Consider the following 21968-nt stretch of genomic DNA (forward strand, 5'->3'; position numbering starts at 1 on the left):
TAAATGTAAGGACAAGAATCCTTGATTGTCTGATTCAAAGAGTTAGTCAAGGTGAATATGTGATTAGCCACAATACTGGGAGTGGTGTTGTCCAATATTGGGTGGGGTCAGACTCAACTCAACCCCCTTCCTTTCTAGTGCAACAAAACCACACATGGGATCTCATCCCTGAAAGAATTTGGTAGGATTCGTTGATCAGATCATAATGCCCTAGAAGAGGCATGATGGGAGGTAGAAACTTGAAAACCTAAGAGATAGTGCTGCAAGAGAAGGTAAACTTCTGCCCTGAGAGGAGGACGAGCTTTGGTCTCTTGATATTGAAGCTGTTTCTACTTTCCGGCACATCCTTAAGTACTACTGCTGTTCTGAAAAGCTTGGCCTCCTTTGGGCAGCTGGATGCAGTTGGATTTGCATTCCACAGAATCTCCAGGAAATGCTTTCAGAATCCAACTAGGATAGTGCATTGGTTGCTATGCTCTGTGTCCAAATGGAAATTTTAAGAGTTAGTATACTTTAGGAGAAGAAAGAGTAGGAAAACACTTTCTGTTGATGTAAGAATCAGGAGAAAGTGGGTTAATTGACTCCTTAGTGGATGGATGTGGGGTGTAAACAATATAGAAGAGTTGAGAACCGGGATGTTTAATATCGGGGCTGGTCACTTCCTGTGATGGAAGAACCTGCTTTGTGGGGACATCAGTGAAGGTGGAACACAAAATGAAACTTAGCCTTGTTCGATTGTATATCTGTTGGGCATTAACTAGAGATGCAATACATGTGTATTTAGATAAAATTCATCAGCGTGAAATGTGCTAAGCTCATGGAAATCTTTGAACTGAAGAAAGTAACAATGTAGAAAGGTAAAAGGCCTCCCACATCTCTCAAAATTACAGAGAAAAAAAGAAAACAGCTCAACATTATGGAAAATGGGCAGATACACAGAAGAGAGTGCATGCAAATCTAGTCAGGGTTCACACTGCCTGCAAATAAACTGAGATTTAGCAAGAGGAGGGAAACAGAAGACAGTTTATTTGTTTGTTTTTTTAAATCTCTTTACTCATTTTTACTACTGGACAGCGTGTTGTATACCTTTATATAATTCCCACAATAATTCTGTGGGACTGATGTTAACATGCTCATAAAGAGAAGCAATTGAGATTAACAAAGTTAGATCAGAGGGACATTAGTTGATTTTCTTTCACATTATTTATGCCTAAATTTTTATTCACCATCGCTGATATCGGCCTAATTTCCCATGACACTTGCACAATAAAGTAGGCTGCTGGCTAATAGCATAGATGAACGACTATGATGAGCATCCCTGGATTTGTGCTCTTCCCAATGAGATGAGCTGCCCAGCAGGTTAAGGGAGGTGGTGATGGATTTGCATCATTGTTCTCTGTCTGGGCTTATCAAGAAATGAAGCACTAGCTTCAGATTTGTACCCATTAATTTGTTCTTTAAAAAGTCTCTCAAACTCCATGGAGTTACAAATTAGAACAGCAAGCCAGTGGCTGTTTACATGCTTAAATGCTTCAACAACAAACAGATTTGCAAAGCATTCTAGTGACTGAACTCCTTTTGCTTTTGTTCTCACTGTTACTTTGAAACAATTAGAATTAGGACATCTTTTTGTAGTTTCTTTACATAGAAAAGCATAATTATATGGTAGCTAGAAAATGAGTTCCAGGTGTATATCCATGTGCTTATATCCTTCAAAACTTCTCTGCCCACTAAGATGTAGTATATTTGTGTTTAGTTTTGTTTATTTTTAATTTTTCTTTAAAGAGGCTTCATTCCACATTCAAGTCCTCACTTTAAGTAGGCTGGAGTAAGATAGCTTTATTTTTCATTCAGTCCTCCTGGCTTCATACTTGTCCTCCTCAGTCACCAGCCCTGTTGTGGTGGTTGTTTCCTGTTCCTTGCAGTGCCACAGCCCCCTTCATTTCACTGCATCAAAGTCCAACTCGAAACCCTAGAGTTGTTGGCAGAGCTGGCCCATGACTCGGGGTCAGTCTGATCCCTGCACCCTGAAGCCCCTCTTCTGCTCTGGTCCTCCCTTGCCAGGCACATAGAAACATGCACAAGACTCCACGCTTCTGGCCCCAGCCTTTGTCCCTTCCTCCTTTCCCCAGTCACTGCTCTCTCTGTCTTACTTGCTTTGCTCCTTCTGGGACTAAATATCTGACACTCAAAGTTAGAGGAGGAAAGGTTTATTTTTGGCTCACAGTTTGTACAGGTTCAGTCCATAATCAACTGACCTCAAGGCAGGATGGCATGGCAGAGGGCATCACAGAGTAGAAAGATCTCAAGGCAGGCAGAAGACAGCAAAAGCAAGCCACAAGGCATGACCCCCTTTTGGTCACTTCACATCCATCCAAGCTATTTGCCCTTAAGGCAGGCAGCTCTCATACCTAGGGTGGGGCACCCTTAGTCATGGCCAGCACTACGCCGTGCCAATTGGTGGACCAGTTTAGTAACCATGTAACCCTGATTCCAGCATCACATACTCTAGATCCTGCTACCTCTGAATAAACCCTGTGTCTTTTTGAGCCTTTGGGAGGACGTCTAGACACAAGCCATAACAGTCTGTGTTCATCTGTCTTTCTGTCCATCTCTCTGTCCCCCATTCTTCCTCACTTTCTCTTTCCTTCTCTGTCACCCTTTTTCCTCTCATCTCTATATTGCTCCTTCCCAATGGATACTTCTAATTTTCCATCATGAAAGAAAGATGAATCTGTTTAGCTTATGCAACACTTGTGTTCAGTGCTGCTAAAATCTCTGGAACACATGCTTTAAACTACAGCCTCAAAGCATATGAGATAGAGTAAAAAATAGACAGTAAGTACAAATGGATATATCAAATTTATTTTATCATGTATCACATATATTTACAAAAACCGTATCACCTACTAACCTTCTTTAATCCAAACAGAACTAACCTTAAACTCTAGCTCATTAGGCTTTTGCTTCAGTACTGTGATCACTTAAGATATTAGATTTTTCCAAATATTCTCCATTCTAAAATTCAAAATGGAAACTGGGATTGGCTCTGTGGTAATGATCTGGTGGGATTAATTGTACTGTTAACTGCATTTTTTTTTCATTTAATGACAAAGCATTTTCACATTTTATACCAGGCCACTCTTATCTGCCCTTAACTTGTAAGTTGGGATGTACATGATTTCTTTTTCTTCGGAACAATGTTTAGACACCATGAAAACTTAAAGCTTTGCACCCTCTAATGAGAAGATACTCACATTTTCTAGGAACTTTATAAATCTGTGATATGAAAATTAGACACAGAGTGATAACAAGAAAAAGTTGATTCAGTTATATTGGTCACTTTTGCTTTGTTCTCCTTTAATTATCAAAAGTGAAACTCAAAATAGTTCAGAATGAGTAGTAACAGTTTTAGAAATGGGACGTCAGCATGCTTAGCATTTTATGAGATTTTCCCCAATCCCCTGGCCTAATGTTTCCAGTTGAACTGTCACCTGTTCTATTTGTAGAAAAAAAGTGTGCATCTCAGGAGTACTGCGATTTTAATAGGATGAAAGAATCACAGGAAAATAAAGATGAAAGTAATTCTAGAGGTCACTGAATCCAATCTTGCAGCTGCAAAGGAACCACATCTGCCTGCTTCTGAATAGTAGAAGGAAGCTGGGCCTGAGGGATTCCAGTCACAACATGAAGAGATGGTGGCTTTTCCATTGAGCAGACGGGGGTAGAAATCCTCACCTGCTCCTTTGCCAGATTTTGAAGCCTTTTTGAACTGAAGGGAATAATAATATGGTTAGTTTGTCCATTTGTGTGGAATGAATAAAACCTCTAGAAGATGGTTGTCACTTAGTGGCATTGATGGCCCTAGAAGTGTCTCTACTTCACACATTCCCCTTGCATTCCATGGTTGCCTACACCTTAAAGGACACAGCATGTGTCTGTTTGAAATCATCAATCATTTTACCATAAACATTTATCTTCTCCAGGCCAATTAACTTTTCTCTGTTTCAGTGACAGATATTCATGCTATGCTGTCATTATCTGGATGCTCTAATATTTTCCAGTGTACAGCATCCCTCAGCCTAAAAGCCTTGTACAGAATCATAGCCAGGGCCCATGGTTGAAACTCACTCTTTGTCTTGGTGGGCATTTGCCTAATACTGCCCAAAGTTGCTCATTCTTTTGCCCACACTTATTGGAAACAGGCAATGACTCAGATGTTCAAAACAGTGATATTATTTTAGGTCTTCTTTAGTAATTTCTTTATTTTGGAGTTCTTCTTGTGATTTGCATACCATATTCTGAATTAGATCCTGAAAGCAGATGAAAAGAAAACATTTTAAATGTGGCTGGTGATTTGACCATAAAGGCCACAATTCTAGACCAATGGAAATTATATCATACTTGATTGTTTTCATTAAAATTGCCTCTACATTTATATGGTTGGCCATTTTTTGAAAAGTTCTGGGAATCTGCTTTTAATATTCTAATTATACATAGAGTATTTCAAAACTTTTGGAAGATAATTTGTCTCTAAATCTATAAGGAATCATGTAACTTCATGGACCTTGATCTAAAGTGAAGAAATATCCTTCCCCCTTTATCTCGGAGTATGATATGAGGAATCTGTGAACCAAGGAAACTGTATCCTCTGGAGTCTTTATTTTCTGTTTGTTGCTCAACAAAAATAGGGAAAACTTTTTAACTGATTTATTCCACTATTAAATATAATATATTTAACTAGAAGATTTTTAAGCATCATTTTCACTTGTAAATATCCTTGACCCTGTTATTCTTGTATCAATCTCAAAACTCTTAATAGCAGATCTGCATTCTATTTATTTTACATAGATGTACATTTTGATAGCAAACACATTTCAGGTCCTGAGACATGATGCTTTATTAATATTGTCTCCAAAGACGAATGTTAAATCAAATGAACCTCTGTAAGTTATTGCCAATCTTGACTCCTAAATTCATATGGTCATATTGACCATATCATTATTATTTTCTTTTTGGTCTTTTTCACTTTTATCGGTACCAGGGATCAAACTCATGACTGCCTGCTTGCAAGGCAGGCGCTTATGCCACTGAGCTAAATCTCCAGCCCCCATATTGACCATATCATACCGTATCAAACCATATTGAACCTGAAGTAAGTAATTCAATTTGAATTAGTCCTATATAGCATGAGATGAAATTGTTTTGCTGGTTGGAAGGAAAAACTTTTCACTTTGGTTTCAGTTGCTCATTTTCCTTGGCTGAGCTTGAAGAACTACAGCAGTTAGAGGACTACAACACTGAAGAGCAAATCTGATAATAATTATTCAAAAAGGAAAGCTAGGAGGCCTCTAACTTCATATGAAGATACCTGAATGATTTGAGAGGAAATCTTCAAATAGTGACTTGTGGCCTCCGACATAGCATAGTCACTGACACAGAAGAAGAATAAATGAGCAAATACCATCAAGTCACACATGCTGGGTTTTATTTAAGGCAGCATCTCCTCATGTAGGCATTGATATACTTAAAAATGATACATTTCTTTTGATTTGTTCACATGTTAAGTGATTGCTTTAGCAGAACTTGAAAGAAATGGTCATTTTCTATCCTGCAGATTCAGTAACTTCCTTTAAGCACTCTATCTTGTCTCATTTCCCCAGAAGAAAACATTGGGATTTTCTTCCACGGTGATCTACCAGTGCTAGCTAAATTAATGGCATTGAATTGTCACAGTGTCTGGCGAGAGAGCCACTATTTTATTATTTGTCATAATCTTCTGATGAAGAAATTAGTAATACTATTGCTTAATGAATCCTTTGCTTTTTGGCAGTGTAGAGTGCTTAAAATTCATCTGTGACTGTGAAGAAAAGACTGTTAGTTCTATTCTTAGCAGGAAGCAAGTATGCAGTCCTATCTGCTTTTATGATCAGTTATGAATTTCAGACTTTAAATTTTATGGTAGCCTAAATTGTTTTGTTGCTTTGAGGTACAACTAAAAAATAGGAAAATGATGCTTGAGGCATTTTAACATGCTATTCTAATCTACAGAGATTGCTGTTAATCAATAACAAATTGGTTCAATTATAAAACTTTTCCTTCCCCCCAAAATCTTTTAATTTAGTAATGTTCACTTGTAAGCATGTACAATATGCAGGCTTGAAATTTTTCTTTATGTTTTGGTAACTGTAGAAACAAATGCCATATGATATAAAGGGCTAATGGTGGTTATAGTGAGACATTTTCAGCATTTTCAGACAGCTCTAGCTGCTTCTCTACTCTCCACTTGTAAGAATCAACAGCTAGGTCAGCAGCTTGCAGCCTTATTTGTTGACATATCCTAGGAAAAATTATTCAGCTATCCTAGCAAGATGTGTATGGCTGTTAATGTAGAAATGACACAATGTCAACTGGTACGGAATGCTTATTGTATGTATTTTCTGTTCTGAGAACTTGTTGGTTATTTTTGAAACATTTTCTGTGAAGAAGGTAGTATTGCTGTTAGTTTTACCACTTTACCGAGAAGATAGTTGGGGTGGGGTACAAGATGTTACTGATTTTTCCAAGACTACCTAACTGAGCAGTGACAAAGGTCAGAGCTTGGTTAGGGGACTGATTCCCAAGTCCGAGCTCTGACTGCAGGTATCTCTACATATGCCATCCTACTAATCTAGTGCAGATTTGTGGAATGTATGGAAAATAGGATATTTTAAGAATGAGATACATACTGATAATATAGAAGTCTCGTACTGTCCTCTTCCCCCAGTGAGTCACCTGAAACTTCCCTTGGGATATGTGTGACCCTCTTCAAAGATCATATTGTAAGGTCCTTATAGGCGAAAATCAAACTGTGTCCCTCGGTGGGCTTTGTGTCTTTTCCTGGGGTTACAGTTATGGTTGACAGTGAAGTCCATAATTGGAAAAGCTCTTCTCCAGCTGTTCTGTGTACTCATTCCTCTGGACCACTTCCCTCCCTCCCTCTCCTGGGCCCTACTAGCATTCAGTCACATCCCATCATCCACATATCCACGTGCAAACACACTCTTCCCCTGTGCCCCCCACACACAGAGTTCTCCTGTCCTGTCTTACTTTTCTTTCTAAGGCTTTCATTAGATGCTATTTTTATTTTTGTTGCCTCTTACTCAACTCAAAATTAAACTTTGGGAGGCAGAGGTTTTCTCTCCATTATTGAATGTTGTCCATACCAGTGACTGTCTCACAGTACACACTGAGAAATATTGACTGAATCAGTCATTTCTCTCTGGTTAGCCAATAATATAATGATTTCAGGCCAACAAAAGCAATAAAATATATGGCAAGGTAACTTGTCTTAGTCAAATTCAAAGTATCCATAGTTTAAAACCTACTGCACCAATGATACATAGGAAGTTGTAGAAGTAACCAAGTTACTTGCACAGTTGAAAAAATGAATTATGTGAGTCTCAAACCTCTATTTTCTCAATAAACCATTTATATTTCAGGTAATCTAGTTTATCTTAAATGTCAAAATAGGTTTTAATAAGGAAAGAGCAGCCCACAACACAGCACGGGTTTATTTGTTATGGTAAACAAATCAAAATTGAAATTTGAAACAATCATACTAACTGTCACTTGGCGGATTCATCCACTGGTATCATCAGTGCCTAATCAAAGGCTGCTGGATTAGAGTTCTCCGGGACACCACGGGGCTTTGGCTAAGGAATTTGAGTGGAAGCTCCCTTTACATGGCAACCTTCATAAGACACCAACAGTTTTCTCTTTTAAGTAAGGCAGAGCTAACAGAGATGAAACTACTGCTTGGATACTCTGAATGCTGATGAAATATACCATAGAGGAGATGTCAATTTACATCAGTATATTTTAGATTTGTCATAATTGGACCTGCTTTTAAGCACAATTGTACAAGCCCTCCAAGCCCCCTTTTAACCTACACAGAAAACACAGCATCTGGAAATTTCAGTCTTTTCTGAAGAGTGACTTGACAGAAAGGGGTAGATGTAGCCTTCTCTAAGATTAGAGAAGTGGTAGCACAATTTATAAGCTGAGCTAACAGAAAGACACTGGGTTAGGTTTCATTAAACTAGTATTATGGCTAGTAAGGATGACATGTCAGATGTTTCATTTTAAAGACCAAACCATTTCAATAAATCATTTTTACAATTTTAAATACATTATATAGAAACAATCCCAGTAGAAGGTGTGTTTAAATGTGGCAGATACATTCGTTTGCTCCCCTACATCCTGTGCGTTATTGCATTCCGATTTTATTTCCCTAAGATGTATTTATGAGATTATTTTTATGAGCTGACCCATGTTTTAGTTTTTGTCACACAGTCTTATTTACTGTTATTATTATGCTTATTTTATCGTGCCTTTCACATTTACATTCAGCCCATGTGACTAGCACCAGAATATTTTTTTCCTGTTGCACAAAAACCAAAAGGAGTCTCATCTTTTGAATACCTTTGCCAACACAGTACAATGAGAAGACAATATTCAGGATGTACTTGGAGTCTTTAGGCTAAACCGTTTATCGCAAACAGCTGTGTTGCATAAGACAGTATATTGTATTTTAGAGTATTTAAGGTTGATTTCTGTACTGTGTGAATGCTCTTCTGTTTTCTTTTCTCCCCTAACTCCTCCCTATCCAACAGCAGACCGTCCCAGGGAGCACTGACTGAATCCGATGACCCCGAATCAGGCTGTCTAACCGATAACAAGCCAACGTCTCGACACTTCTATCCTGTGGCCTTGCTCCTTGTCAGCTCACACCTGCTAGTCGTGTGGCTTATTCTAAGTCTTGCGTTACTATTAGCCAAATACCAATAAGTTTTATGTTGCATTCCTTTCTTTTTCTACAAATGACAATGGACTTTAAATCATGGGGATAATGCTGTAATATTTCTACATTTTCAAACTCACAGAATTTAAAAAAAGAAGTTTGAATTGTGTTTTTCCTAAAACTACAAAGACAAAAAGTACTATGCATTAAGTGAATTGTTTTTGCTCTTCTGTTCATGGAAATATGTTTTTCCTCTGTTAACTAGCTCAAGAAGAATTTTTTTTTTTAAATTACTGTCTGGACAAAAACAAAGAGCAGAATCCTGAAAGCTTGAAGTTCTGAGCCTCCTGTTCCTCTTTCCCATTAAATTTATTAACGAAATTAAGATTAAATTTGCACAACTCACTGAGACCCTGAACTCAGTCCTAAGGACGCGGGAGGTTACAGACTTTATTTCCACTGTGCTAATAACGTAACTGCCATCTGCCAAACAGAACTTCTGTTTAATTTTTGTTTTAAATTAACCTGTTTGTTGTTTTAATTCTTCGCCACGCTTCACCCTTTTCTGTCCAGTAACTTTCTGAAAATAATGGCTATTTATGTTGTGGAACTAAATTAACCTGTTTGTGACTATTGTTTAGGTTGATTTGGCTTTCAGAATACTTTTCTATTCTTTTTAATGAGGTCTCCTGTGTGTGTTGATGTGCCGATTTGAGTCCCTGGGATTTTTGTACTGTCTGTGGGCAGACGCTCTTCCTCTACAAAGCTGAGACATGGACCAGGCTGTTCGGAAAGCCATTTCCTCTCTTTGTTGCACAGCTAAAATAATGAATTAAACTAGAGACGAACCTTTCCTTTACAAATCTATAGGGCCAGACTTAATAAATTAAATGCCTTATTCCTAGAACCTACATCCTTAGGGCTGCATATAGATTTTAATGTGTTTTAAAGACTATGAAATTAATTTGTGGAGAAGTTACAAAAAGGCAGATATATTTATGACACTATAGTGAAGCTGTATTGTGGAGCAAATTATATTTAAAGAGTTTATTAAACTTTAAATGTCTGTTAAGAATAAAGAGACTTTAATCATCTCTTTCCATAGGCAATAATGGTATTGGGCCTGGCCTAGGATTTAATTTTGTAAGATGTATCATCATTTGTGGAAAAAAAAATGTAGAGTTGAATCTTTGTTATTTTTACTGGGACTGTTGCTGCAACTCTGCATTGAACAAATAAAGCATATTTATTTATTCTGTGTTTCATGAAGTTGTACTTTTTCCCCTTTCACCAGAGAAGGATGCCGCATAGAGAATGTACTGAAGAATATCAAATGCAGAAAGTATGCTTTCAACATGCTACAGCTGATGGCTTTCCCCAAGTACTACAGACCTCCAGAGGGCACTTATGGAAAAGCTGACACCTAACTTACCAACATGTAAATAAACAGGAACATAAATATGTTTTATTTGGAGAACCCCCACCTCGCTTTTTTGTTTTGTTTTGTTTTTATTTTCATTGTTGTAAATTTGCTCATGGTTGTTTACCCAAATATAGCAACTACTTGATATTTTACATCATATTATTCACAAAGAAATTCATTTTTGAAATCTTATAAAGCATTGTCATTTCTAGTTCTGCTCCAATGTGCTCAATAACTCCATGGTAGCAAGTGTACATACCATCTGTGGAATATTTAGATTAAACTCTTTCTGAGAAAACATGATTAGAAATGATGCTTTCTCTACAGAATGAAGCAAGAAGAGAGTGAAGTTCAGATGACGCTACTTCTTGGCCTTGATTACAGATCATCGTAGAGCCTTTTGTAGGGAATTTGTAAGATATTTATTTAGCAAATTGAAATTAGGTAAAATTCACTCGTGACATTGGCTTTGGAAGTAGTGTGCAAATATGCTTGTAAAGACCTTTGTTGTTCAGTCCAGATGTGACTCCACCTCCCAAAGAGACAGATAGACAATGTTCCCACAGACTTCAAAACCGTGGTATCTTTTTAACTCTCCATCTGCGACTGTACTGCAAGGGGCAGTGCAGAAAGTTCTATAGTATAATATGCAAAACGCTGTGAGGGACTCAATCTACACGGAAATGTAAGATGCACAGTGTGTTCCTGACCAAAACCAGAAGCTCCATCACTTGAACTTTGTGTAGTGAAGTTCATGGAAGTCAAAAAATCTCTTTTAAGATATTTTCTGGCAGTTCCTTTGTTGTGGAAGTATGCAGTCTAGCCCAGGTTAGGATGTACAAATAAATCTTTGATATATGCAACTGTATCTACCAATAACACAGTAATTTTCTGTTTGCCTGAATTTTAAATTTACCTCACTCAGTAAAATAATACCACTTCTAAAATTCTGAATCAGTAGCTTTTTTAGAGGTCATCCTGATCAGTGTCATTCTTCCAAAAGTCGATAGATGAAGACCGATCACCTGATTAGAAAACTGTAGCATCCTTTCAATCTCTTCTTATCTTCTGACTCTTCTTACCATAGTAAGAAGAAGGCTTGTCCCCTCTCCAAGGTGCTATGTTGGCTATGTATGAAAATTAAGGGAGAAAACTAGTTAGCTGAATAAGAAATTAGGATTTATCACCGGAATTGAAGGTTAGAGTACAGGAGTCTGAACGCATGAGACCCATTTTCCCCAAATGTTAAGAACTTACTCTTCTTCCTTTTTCATCAGTGGAGCATGCCTTCCAGAAGAGAACTCTTCTTTAGAAGTGCCAGAGGCTCATTACATAGGTATCATGCCACATTTAATTGATGATACTGTGAAACTTTCCACAGCAAATATGATAGTTCCTTGCCTAGATGCCTGTTGTAATATGAATTTCAAACAGGTCTCTGGACGCATGTTGACTTTCTCAAACTGCTGCAATTGTAAGATAAGCTTTTGTGCCTTCTCACACTAGAATTACCAATTGATTATTTTAACTAATGACCAATGTGTATTATTGAAGCAATTGCCAAACCAATTACAGCCTTTTTAATAAAAACGGGCTGTACATTCAAGATCTATCTATGGAAAAATTTTTCTTGCTGTTTTTTGCTTTACCTCATTCTTCATTTCAGTGATTAAATGTAAGCCTCAAATTGTTTGATTTTATTTCAAAATGGTAGAATTTGTGGTTATATTAATTATCCCTTTAGATTTATGATAGGCTGGATTTATGACAGAAGTTATAAGGCTTCATGTAATATATCAGATGGTAGCCTCAAATGCAAGAGATCTCAAGTGATTTATCAATGTATAAATATTTCATCAGCAATAATTTTTGTTTATATTTTTAAAAGCAAGACTTCCTAACTCAAATTTAGAAAAATTAATTATTAGCAAGGAAATTGATAACAGTAAGGTTTCCTTTTTTTAGAAGACATTTTATAGATTCATTTTTCTTTTAAAATAAATACTAACACAGAAGCCTCAAAGGATAAGGCTTACTGAACTGTAAATTCATATGAAATTCTCATTCATTTTGAACATAATCACCAGCACTCCTTCATAACAATTCTATATTTGCTCATGCCTCTCAAAGTAGATTTCATGAAGAAAATTCATGTTTCATAAACATCATTATTCTCTTCCTGAGATACAGTCCAAATATCCTTGCCTCACCTCTCCAGTATTTCTGATTATAAACTCTTTCTGAATCAAATGTTAAATATGCTTTTAAATCTCTCTTATATAAATACTGCCACAATCATACTTTTCTATCTACATTTGCTTTTAAAAGGTGTATAGGCCTATTTGAGGAGATCATGTTGAGCCAAAAAATGAACCAAGAAAATGACAATTCCACATAGCATATTTATTTCATTTTGTGAACTCAAATATGTGTCTTCCTTTTACTAGCACTGTATGTAGGTACCAATTCTGCCTTTACAGAGCCCTAGGGAGGAAGATATTGAAGAACAGTAAATGTTGTGACCCTGATTATAATTGACCCAGTGACAAAAGTCCAGTTCCTGGGAAATGTCCCACAAACAGTTACCCATAGAATTTTGAAAAGTTCAATTGAAGCAGATCCATTCTTAGGTGCCATTTTTTTATTTACATCTTTCATTCATTTTTTCATATGGAGGGTCTATAGTCTCCAGCTTTATCTACATGCTGCCACAAGTTTTTGATGCAAATTGTTCAGTCAGTTCCGTAATCCAGTGTATCATGGAAAGCATTTGATTGAGGTGATTAAAGATACTTTAAAATGATCCCCCATCCTCTTAGGACAGCAATCCAAGTCATTAACTTCCAATCATTTATTTGTAAAACAAATGCCTCTTCTGAAAAACTGTGAAGCTTTAAAAGCTATCATTGGCTAGAGAATACTGCCTAATTACCCCTGCGTACAATAAGCCAGTTGGAAAAAGAAAAAAGAAATGTTTGTGTAGAGTCATGCTTTCCTTCCCAAGAAAACCAAGCCATCCCTGTGTAAAGGCTGATACTGGGTGAAGAAAATGTCTGCAGTGTTGCGACAGAGCTTGTCTTGTTGACTCATGAAAGTCGATCATTAAATTTTCAGAAGTTTTGCTAGCTCCTGTTACACACAAACATGATCAAATATTAAATTATGAAATATAACCAGATGGATTTTATGAAAAGTTAAGATAATAGTCAGAGATTACCCATCCTAATCACTTTACTAAGGTTTAAATTTTACCCATGTCCTTGAGTGTAGTTGGGTCTGTTGCAGCTTTAACATATATCATGTATGTTACATGAGTGCTACTGTAGAGATCTGCCCATTTCCTCACTCAGGAATATCACACCATAGCTTGAAATCAGTAACCGTTAGAATATTTATTCTAACGCATATTTTGCAAACTACCACATATACTTCCTAGAATCCAATCATTACCAACTACTAGCATATGGCCAAATTCCACCATCATATTTCCTCCCCAAATTAACAAATTACTGGAAGCAAGATTATTAAAATCATTTCAAATACAATCAGCCATTTTCTAATGGCTCTAGATTTTATTTGTGTTTCTGCTATCTTATGAACTTCTGGTAGGTATCAGGCATATTTGATATTTAATATTTCATTCATAATTAAATTATTATAGTATAGTGATTAATTTATAAACCTGTCTTCATGACATACTGCAAGAAGGCTCTTTAGCAATGCAGTTTTAGTATAAGCAATAACACAGAACTAAATTCAGGGAAACATTAACCTAATCAGTGTACGACTGAAAATGTGCTTCAGTATCAATTTTGAAGCTTATAATTTTGGCATTTTCTAAATGTAGGAAGAATGTAACATATTACTCAGCTCAGATTCTAATAAATATAGCTCAATAGAAAAACACCACAGATGTGACACGTGTTTGGTTTTCAAGCAGGGTAATGTATCATTTTAGTTCATTATACAGGACACATTTTGTAATCGCTTAGGAAATAAATTAACTTTCACCAGAGATTTTAAAAAACTGGTTTGAGAAAAATTGTGATCAGCATTTAGAGAAGGAAGCAAACATACTGAGTACAAAACATTGCTAACAGCCATAAGCTTTACAAATTATGCACACTGAAAAGAATAATTTGCTAAGAATTTGTGTAGCTGATTTAACAAGTTTAGCATAAATTCACATTCCTATAGCCCAGCTGCAAGCTGTAGAAGCTACTGCCTTTTACCCCCAAATTTATGTTTCACAGTTTTATAAGTACCCGATACATTGCATCTTTTGTGTCTCCAGCAGTTTGAAGTCAGAACTTTACAATGAAAGATATACTGCTTATAGTGAAACTTCTTTGAAATTTTCAAAATAAAATAATATTTTAGATAAAATACAGAAGGCCAATTAGATAAAGACTTGAGGGTCAGAAATTTGCATTTTTTGTTTCCCATGGTACACACTGATTGCTTTTTAATTTTTTTTTTAAGTTAGGAAGGGAATGCCTACAGCAGTTCTAATTTATAGGAAAATATTATGCTTCACTATTAGTAACAAAAAGAAAGAAAACATTTGTAAGATAATATTAACACCAAAAGTTACATGCAATCAGGCTTGCTGAGTTTAAGTTGTACTTCAAACACATTTAGAATTTTCAATTACAAAAGAAAAATAGCTGATAAATGAAGTACCCCAAAGGCATGAATATCAAGGAAAAGATGAAGTGATCTTCGCAATAAACTTTATTTAATAGTATATATACAAGTAAAATACATACTTTTAATAAATGCAATTATTTAGGAAGAAGATGTTGCCTCTTCACACTCATGATATGACTGTCTTAAAAATATTCCTAAAATCATCGAAATTATTTCCAGGTCATAAAAAGGCATGATTCAACAATCCATCTTTAATGATGATCTGATGTGGTGTCATTTATTTGTGAGCATTAGTAATTAAAATTTTTCCAGGATTGCTATATTATTTATATAGTTCATGAGATGCTTTTATATTTTTATATCACTCTCAACATTAGGAACTATTTCATGTTGAAGATATTTCATATTTTCAAAAGCTAGTACCTATGCCAATATCCATATGGACACATTTCACTGCACATGTACAAACCTTTATATAAATTCCTTCTTATGTAAATATTTTATTATTCCATTAAACCTAACATTGTATTTTCAGATTTTTGTGGTACTCATCTGAAAGCTTGACATTTTTTATTTTATGTTATATATTCTGGATTAACCAATAAAATGTATTCCCAGTAAATGAGCCGCAGATAGATTAAATTGTTAGCACTTGAAAAAATATCATTTTTGTTTTATTGTTCTGTGTAAACCATATTCATTGTACACTGTGTGTATATTTTTCTTTAAATAAATATGATTTTATTTTTTATGTTTCTGTCTTTCCATACTCTGCATTTTTTCATTTTCATCAATGAGGTTTAAACATTAAAGAATCAGAAGTGTAGATTAATATATCAGAAAGCATAGGTTGATTTCTGATGAACCACAGCTCCAGTTCTACACTGAGACTAGGTCAGTTTCCTTTCCACTAGCAGAAGAGACTTTCCAGAATTGTTTTGTGGAGACAAGTAAAACCACAACTTTCCAAAAAAAAGTCAACAGCCAGGTGTCAGTGCTTCAACCTTGAGAAAATCATTGATCTTTCCTCTCAAGATTGTGTATGGAGGTACCTGAACACATGAAGATAATTTTTCCAGTAGACTCTTTGGGTCTGATGATGTACGCTCCATTAGAGCAGTTCGTAGTAGAAGGCAAATTCTAAAGAATTCTAATGAGATCTTACTGCAAAGTAATTAAGGGGCCTCACCCGAGGAGGCCCCGGTGCCTAGGTAAGCCATGTGCTAAGCTGTCTTTCTAGTGCTGAACAGGAGAGATACTTGAGAGATTCTTTCCCTGTGGGAAAGAATGCACAGTGAATTATACCAGTGCTGCCCCCCACTGCTCTAGAAGGGCAGACAAATGAAGTGGCAGTGCTGTTGTCTTAAAACACCTATTCACGGGCTCCTTGAGCATTAGAAGGCAGTGACAGTCTCATTCAAAACCAGAACAGGACAAGGAACGCAGAAAGTTGTTCTGGAGCTACATTTGGTTTTACCAGAGAGAGAATTCAAAAAAAAGTAAGTGGATGTAATTGAAAAATGTCAAGCCAGTGTCTGTTTCTAGCCAAAGCAGCCAATTGAACATGACTCTCTGGTTCTTTCCACTCTTCCCCTATAAAATCAAATTCTCTGTTCTCTGCATGTTTGGATGAACAAGGGTGCCTTGAGGACAACTCTTTTGATAAAGTTTAAGTCAAAAGAAGGGATGAGGAGCATTTGGACTCTTCAAGATTTAGCTACTAGTAAGTGTGCTGCTATAAATATGGGTGTGCATGTATCCCTGTGAATGTCCATCAACTGATGAATGGTTAAAGATGTGAGTGTTTTATGCAGTGGAGTACTACTCAGTCATAAAAAGTGTAAAGGAGACATTTCTAGATAAATGGATGCACTTTGAGACCATCTTCAGTGAAATGAAACACACATACAAATACTGCATTGTTGCTTTAATGTGAGAAAGAGAGTGTAAATAAGGACCAAAATGTTTAATAGATATTGTAACATAGGAAGAAAATGCTCAAATGATAGTGGGGATCAGAGAAGGAGGAGGAAGACAGAAAGGAAAGGAAAAGAACAAAAATAGGAAATAAAGGAAAAAGGCTTTTGTAAATATGGGGAGGGAGAGAGGTTGAAGAGATCAGATAAGAGAATGAGAATAAAAAGCACCAAGATACATCATGCACAGGTAAAAATTCCCTGTGATGAATGTAGTCACTATGTATACCCAAAGCATATCAATAAATAATAGAAAGGAAAAAGAAGGAAAGACAGAGAAAGAAAGAAGGAAAGAGAAAAGTAGAAACCATTTAGATAGAACACTGGGAATAGGGTACTACGTTGCTGGAAGTTATACTCCATCTTCTGATCTGTAACACTTTCATTTTCCCCATAGCCCCTGCCTAGTTTTAGAACTTAGTCAGATCAGTTACAATAGTGCCCTGCTTTTATTTTATTTTATTTTTTAGTGTTTTATTTAGGATGATGACTTCCTCTTTCTGCAAACAATTGGCTGTGAATCACTGCTTCTGAGAGTTCACTCCTGACTTTGTAGTACAGACTTCTAGCCCTCCTGATTCCTTTCCAGCCATTGTATTTCTAGCTACTGTCTCTGCTTCTTCTATCTCTTGCATTTAAAAATTGCCCCATAGAGTAAAATTGGTATTCCTCCTTGCTAAGTTGTCACGCCCTACCTTGAGGCCTATACTATTATTCCTAAGGAGAAATTCCAGCCCAGGGCTAGAGAACGTGGGATTTTGAATTGGTATGCCAGCAAATAAAGCTTGGTTCCCCTACTTATGATATGTGAACAAATGTTACGTTATAAATGTTTCCATACCTTCACATTCTTGTCTATACCATGAGGGCATCTCCCTTGTGTGCATCCTTCATTACCTCTATTACTATAGTTCTTTCCAAACTGAGCGAAGTCTAGCAGTTAGTGAATGCTAAGGTTTGTCTCATCTTGTTATTAAGGCTTATTCTCCATCCCTGGTGATTCTGTCCTCCACACAAATCCAGTCAGACTCTGTAGACACAGTGGATGTTCCTTATATACATATGCACACACACACACACACACACACACACACACACACACACATACACACATACAGCCCTCTCAGATTTCTCCAAAACTGTTTCCTTTCTCCCCATCATCCTCAAAATATTCCTCAAGATTAAACTCATATGTCTTTTAATCCAAATTAATATTCTCACATCACTGTAAATGCAACCAGTCTTTTTTGCTATATTTCCTCTGTGTTACACCTGTTACAATTCATTGATTTATTTGTTCTTCTGTTCAGCAGATAGTTTTGAACATCTGTGCAGTTGGTATTGAGTTAGAACCAGGGCATTCAGTGATAGATAGGAAATATATGTTCGTGGAACTTACAGTCCAGTCTACTGAGAAAAGCAAACAAAAAGAAAACCAACTAAGTGACAAAGAATTGCTCATTATCGTGAACAATATGAAACAAATTACTGGAGTTTTGACAGAGTCATAGGGTAGGTGGTGAGTAGTTGCTTGTTTTGATAGCATGCTCAGAGCTAATCTTCCTGAGGAGGCATAGTTTAGATGAGCTATAGGAAAGGGAAGGATCCAATCTAAAACAGGGTTGGCCACACAGAAGGACACTGGTGGGGGAGCAGTGTATGAGCCCCATTTATAAAATGAGGAAAAAGAGATGAAACAACAGTTACCAAAGTCCTTTAAACCATGAAAAGAAAATTCATGATTTACTTCATGTGCAATAGGAAGTAAGAGCAAAGTCCCAAGCGGGGAACTAAGTGATCTGGTTTATGTTTTTAAAATGTCATTCTAGGTGCTGTGCAGGTAACACACTATAGGAAGCTGAAATTAACAGTGGTGAGGGAGCCAGAGGATACTGCAATACAGTGAGAGACAGCGTTGCCTTGGACTGTGCTGGGCACCATCCCAATGCAGACTGACACAGCGTCTCAGGACTAAGCTCAGAAAGTCTTGTAGATGGGTGGGAGTTGAGGTTGGTGAGTGAAAGCAGGTCATTAAGGTGAGTTTTATTTTTCTGACCTGAATGATGAAAATGTAGTGATATCACCGATGGGTTGGCAGGAAAATCAATGATTCAGCTTAGGCCCTGGTAGATTCAGCTGCTGCCGACTCAACCTGTCCAAGCAGAAAGTCAAGCATGTCCATAAATATGAATCTAGAAACTCAGAGCAGAGACTAAAGGGAGAATGAATAATGCGAGCTGTCAGCTTTATGCAAATGATGAAAAACACTTGAAATAGTAGTCAGCGCTTGGTTGACAATGACAAGAACACTTCAATTGCTTGAAAAAAGGGCAATTATTGACTCATAAAACAGAAAGGAGGAAGAGTGGAACTTTAGGTACATTGGCTTCCTGATGTTTAAATGAAGGCATCAGTTTTGTCCCTATCAATCTCTTTATCTCTGTGTCTGTCGCTCTGTCTTCTCCTGGTCTCCACCCCTACTCTTTGCAAGGAGAGAAAGAGAGAGAGAGAGAGAGAGAGAGAGAGAGAGAGAGAGAGAGAGAAACAGAGAGAGAGAAACAGAGAGAGAGAGAAACAGAGAGAGTCTTTAGCTGCAGCATCATGGCTGCCTCTATATTTGGATTCAGATGCATACTTTTCAGGTCATTTTAACTTCAAGGAAGACCAGAAGTCACGGGAAGCCATCTCTGGCGAGTATGGCAAATGATGACATTCGTGATGTTTTACAAACCTACGTTCAGCTGCAGCATTGGCCTTTTTTTTTAAAATCAGGATTCATAAAGACACAACAGAGGAGCTCCAGATCTGCTGCAGAACGTGGCAAGAATGATGGGATAGCGTGCTCAAAGCAAGGAGGAATGTTTTCAAGGGGCTGCTGGCAACATGCCCTTTATGTTAACAGGTTTTTTTTTCTTTAATTTAAGCATTCACTCTATCTTGACCACCTCTTTGTGTATATAAACATTGTGGTTTCAGTTATGGCTGTGCTTTCCAAGGTCTTAGTGTCATTTTTCAGAAAGTCTCCGCCACGGTGGCCTCATACAGCAGTTTCAGTCTGTGTCTCACGGGAAACTTTTCCAGAAACAATATCCACCTCTAGGTAAACTCTGCTCCTCCCTGTGACCTGGAGGGAGCCTCCACAGGTCAGCCTAAGCTCCTTCACCCCATGATGGAGAAGCGGGCACTTTGAATGAAGCTCTGCTGTGTCACCGTGGGAAACACTGAGAAGGAGCAATTGACAGGGCACAGCAGACTCCTACTGCATTTGGGAGGCGAAGGAAGAGAAAAAGCCTGAGACCACGTCCCCAGGAACGCCAGCGTTAAGGGGGGTTATAAAAAAACCATGGTCTGCTTTGGATAAGGATATGTTAATGCTGCATTTTATTTAGAGTCATATTCTAACGTTACAAGTAAGAAGAAAATGAAAGGAATGTCACTGTGAAAGCCACCGTATCACTACAATGAGAGACGAGGTCTAACAGTGTCTTGTTTTCCTTTCGCCATGAATCAGTCGATGCATTCTTCTTTTCCATTCAATGTCATTCATGATAAACATTCTTTGAAAATGAAAAGAGAACTTCCTTCACTGGACAGCAATGTCTTGAAAAATTACGGCATACTGAAGAATGAACTATTCATATCAGAGATGTAGAAAAATATTCTTTCTCCATTTTATTTTTGTAGGTTCTAATCATTACAATAACATCAATTTGATGGAATGAAACTCTTATGGACAGGAAACATAAATTGTAATTAGAATTTTAAAAATTAGAGATATAATACTAAAATTAAAAATGTCTTTGGATATGAAAGAAGTGTCAAAATATGAGTTGAATATGAGAGAAGCATCTTTATATATGAGAGAAGGGTTGAAAAAAATTCTCCTCCCATATATTGCACTTACATATGAAACATCAGAAACTGCAACTATAATCTGTAATAAATACAAACGCAGAACTTCACATGGGACAGAATTTTAAAATTCATAAACTAAATTCTAAGGCAAAATGTTGTAAAGTATGAGTAAGGAAAAATGATAGAATATCTGAATAGATAGAGGATGTACCATTATCAGAGATCATAAGGCAAAATATGATAAACGTGCCTTGTTTTCCAAAATTCATCTATAGGTTCACTCCAATCCCAAGGAAAAGAATAGCATATGATTTGGCAAAAATTCATAGACTGTTTTAAAATCTGTATGGAAGTGCAAAATTTGTTGATACATCAAGGCAACCTTAAAGAAGAACAAATCAGATATAAAGACAATAATGAAAGTGCAACAAATAAGTATTAATACAAGTTTAGATGATGACAGCAATAGTGTAGAATTAAAACTATAGGAACCAACTCATACATATATTTCATGATTTATAACAAGTATGTTGCTATAAAGTGGTAAGAGCAAAGACATATATTCCTTTAATACTTCAAAGGGAGTTAAATATCCATGAGTTGACTCTTGCCTTACATCACATGAAATAAGCAAATAAAACTTTTCAAGAACATTTTAAGAATAAGTGAAAGACAAAACATTAATGCGCTAATGCATATTTTTATGACCACTAGTAAGTAAAGATCTTGCAAACAGAATGCAAGTGTCTGTATTAAAATAAGAATGTCTTTTTTAACAGAACATAAAGGCACAAACTGAAGAACATAATGTTAACAAAATAAAATTATTTTGAAATGAGGAGATCTGCACAGCCAAGGAGATGTTAAGAGATTTTAGAAAGCAATGGTAGTTACTACAATTACATCTGCAAAATATACATATCTGAAACTAATTCCTGTGCATTGTTGACACAATAAAAACAGGTCATTCTGTTAGAGGTCAAAAGACTGGAGCAGTCACTTTACAAAAGAAGGTGCCAAATTACATTCAGAACTTAACACTCAGGCATTTGGCAGGTTCAAATCCATTCCATCTGCACCTCCCAGGCCCTGCTGTGCCCTGCCCCTCAGGGTGTCCTGTGTCCCAGGTGGTCTCCCTGTGGCTGAGCTGAAGCAGCTGCCTGTCTCCTGGGGAAATGGTTATTTGACTATCAGGAGCTGTCAGATTCGATGCCTGGGCAGAAGTGAGGTATCACCTCCAAGGAAATCAGTGCCTTGGCTGAGCAGAGAAACATCCCATGGC

General features: G+C 36.8%; 1 protein-coding gene across 7 annotated transcripts in view; it reads left to right on the forward strand.

Moving 5' to 3' along the window:
• Window positions 1-21968, forward strand: part of Inpp4b (inositol polyphosphate-4-phosphatase type II B) — a 765962-nt gene that overhangs the window by 705398 nt on the left and 38596 nt on the right. For 3 of the 7 annotated variants that reach the window (XM_063260829.1, XM_063260830.1, XM_063260835.1), the window contains one exon: window positions 8655-10035. The exons of 1 other annotated variant lie outside the window; for it this stretch is intronic. In XM_063260829.1, the coding sequence (XP_063116899.1) occupies window positions 8655-8829 (175 nt within the window). In that variant the 3' untranslated portion in view covers window positions 8830-10035. Of the gene's footprint in view, window positions 1-8654; window positions 10036-10076; window positions 15607-21968 lie in introns of those variants that run through there. 3 more of the 7 variants (XM_063260833.1, XM_063260832.1, XM_063260831.1) reach the window with 2 other exon arrangements.

The sequence above is a fragment of the Cavia porcellus genome, unplaced genomic scaffold (genome assembly GCF_034190915.1).
Source record: "Cavia porcellus strain 051 isolate PalLab524CR breed Dunkin Hartley unplaced genomic scaffold, mCavPor4.1 scaffold_14, whole genome shotgun sequence".
Lineage (NCBI taxonomy): Eukaryota > Metazoa > Chordata > Mammalia > Rodentia > Caviidae > Cavia > Cavia porcellus.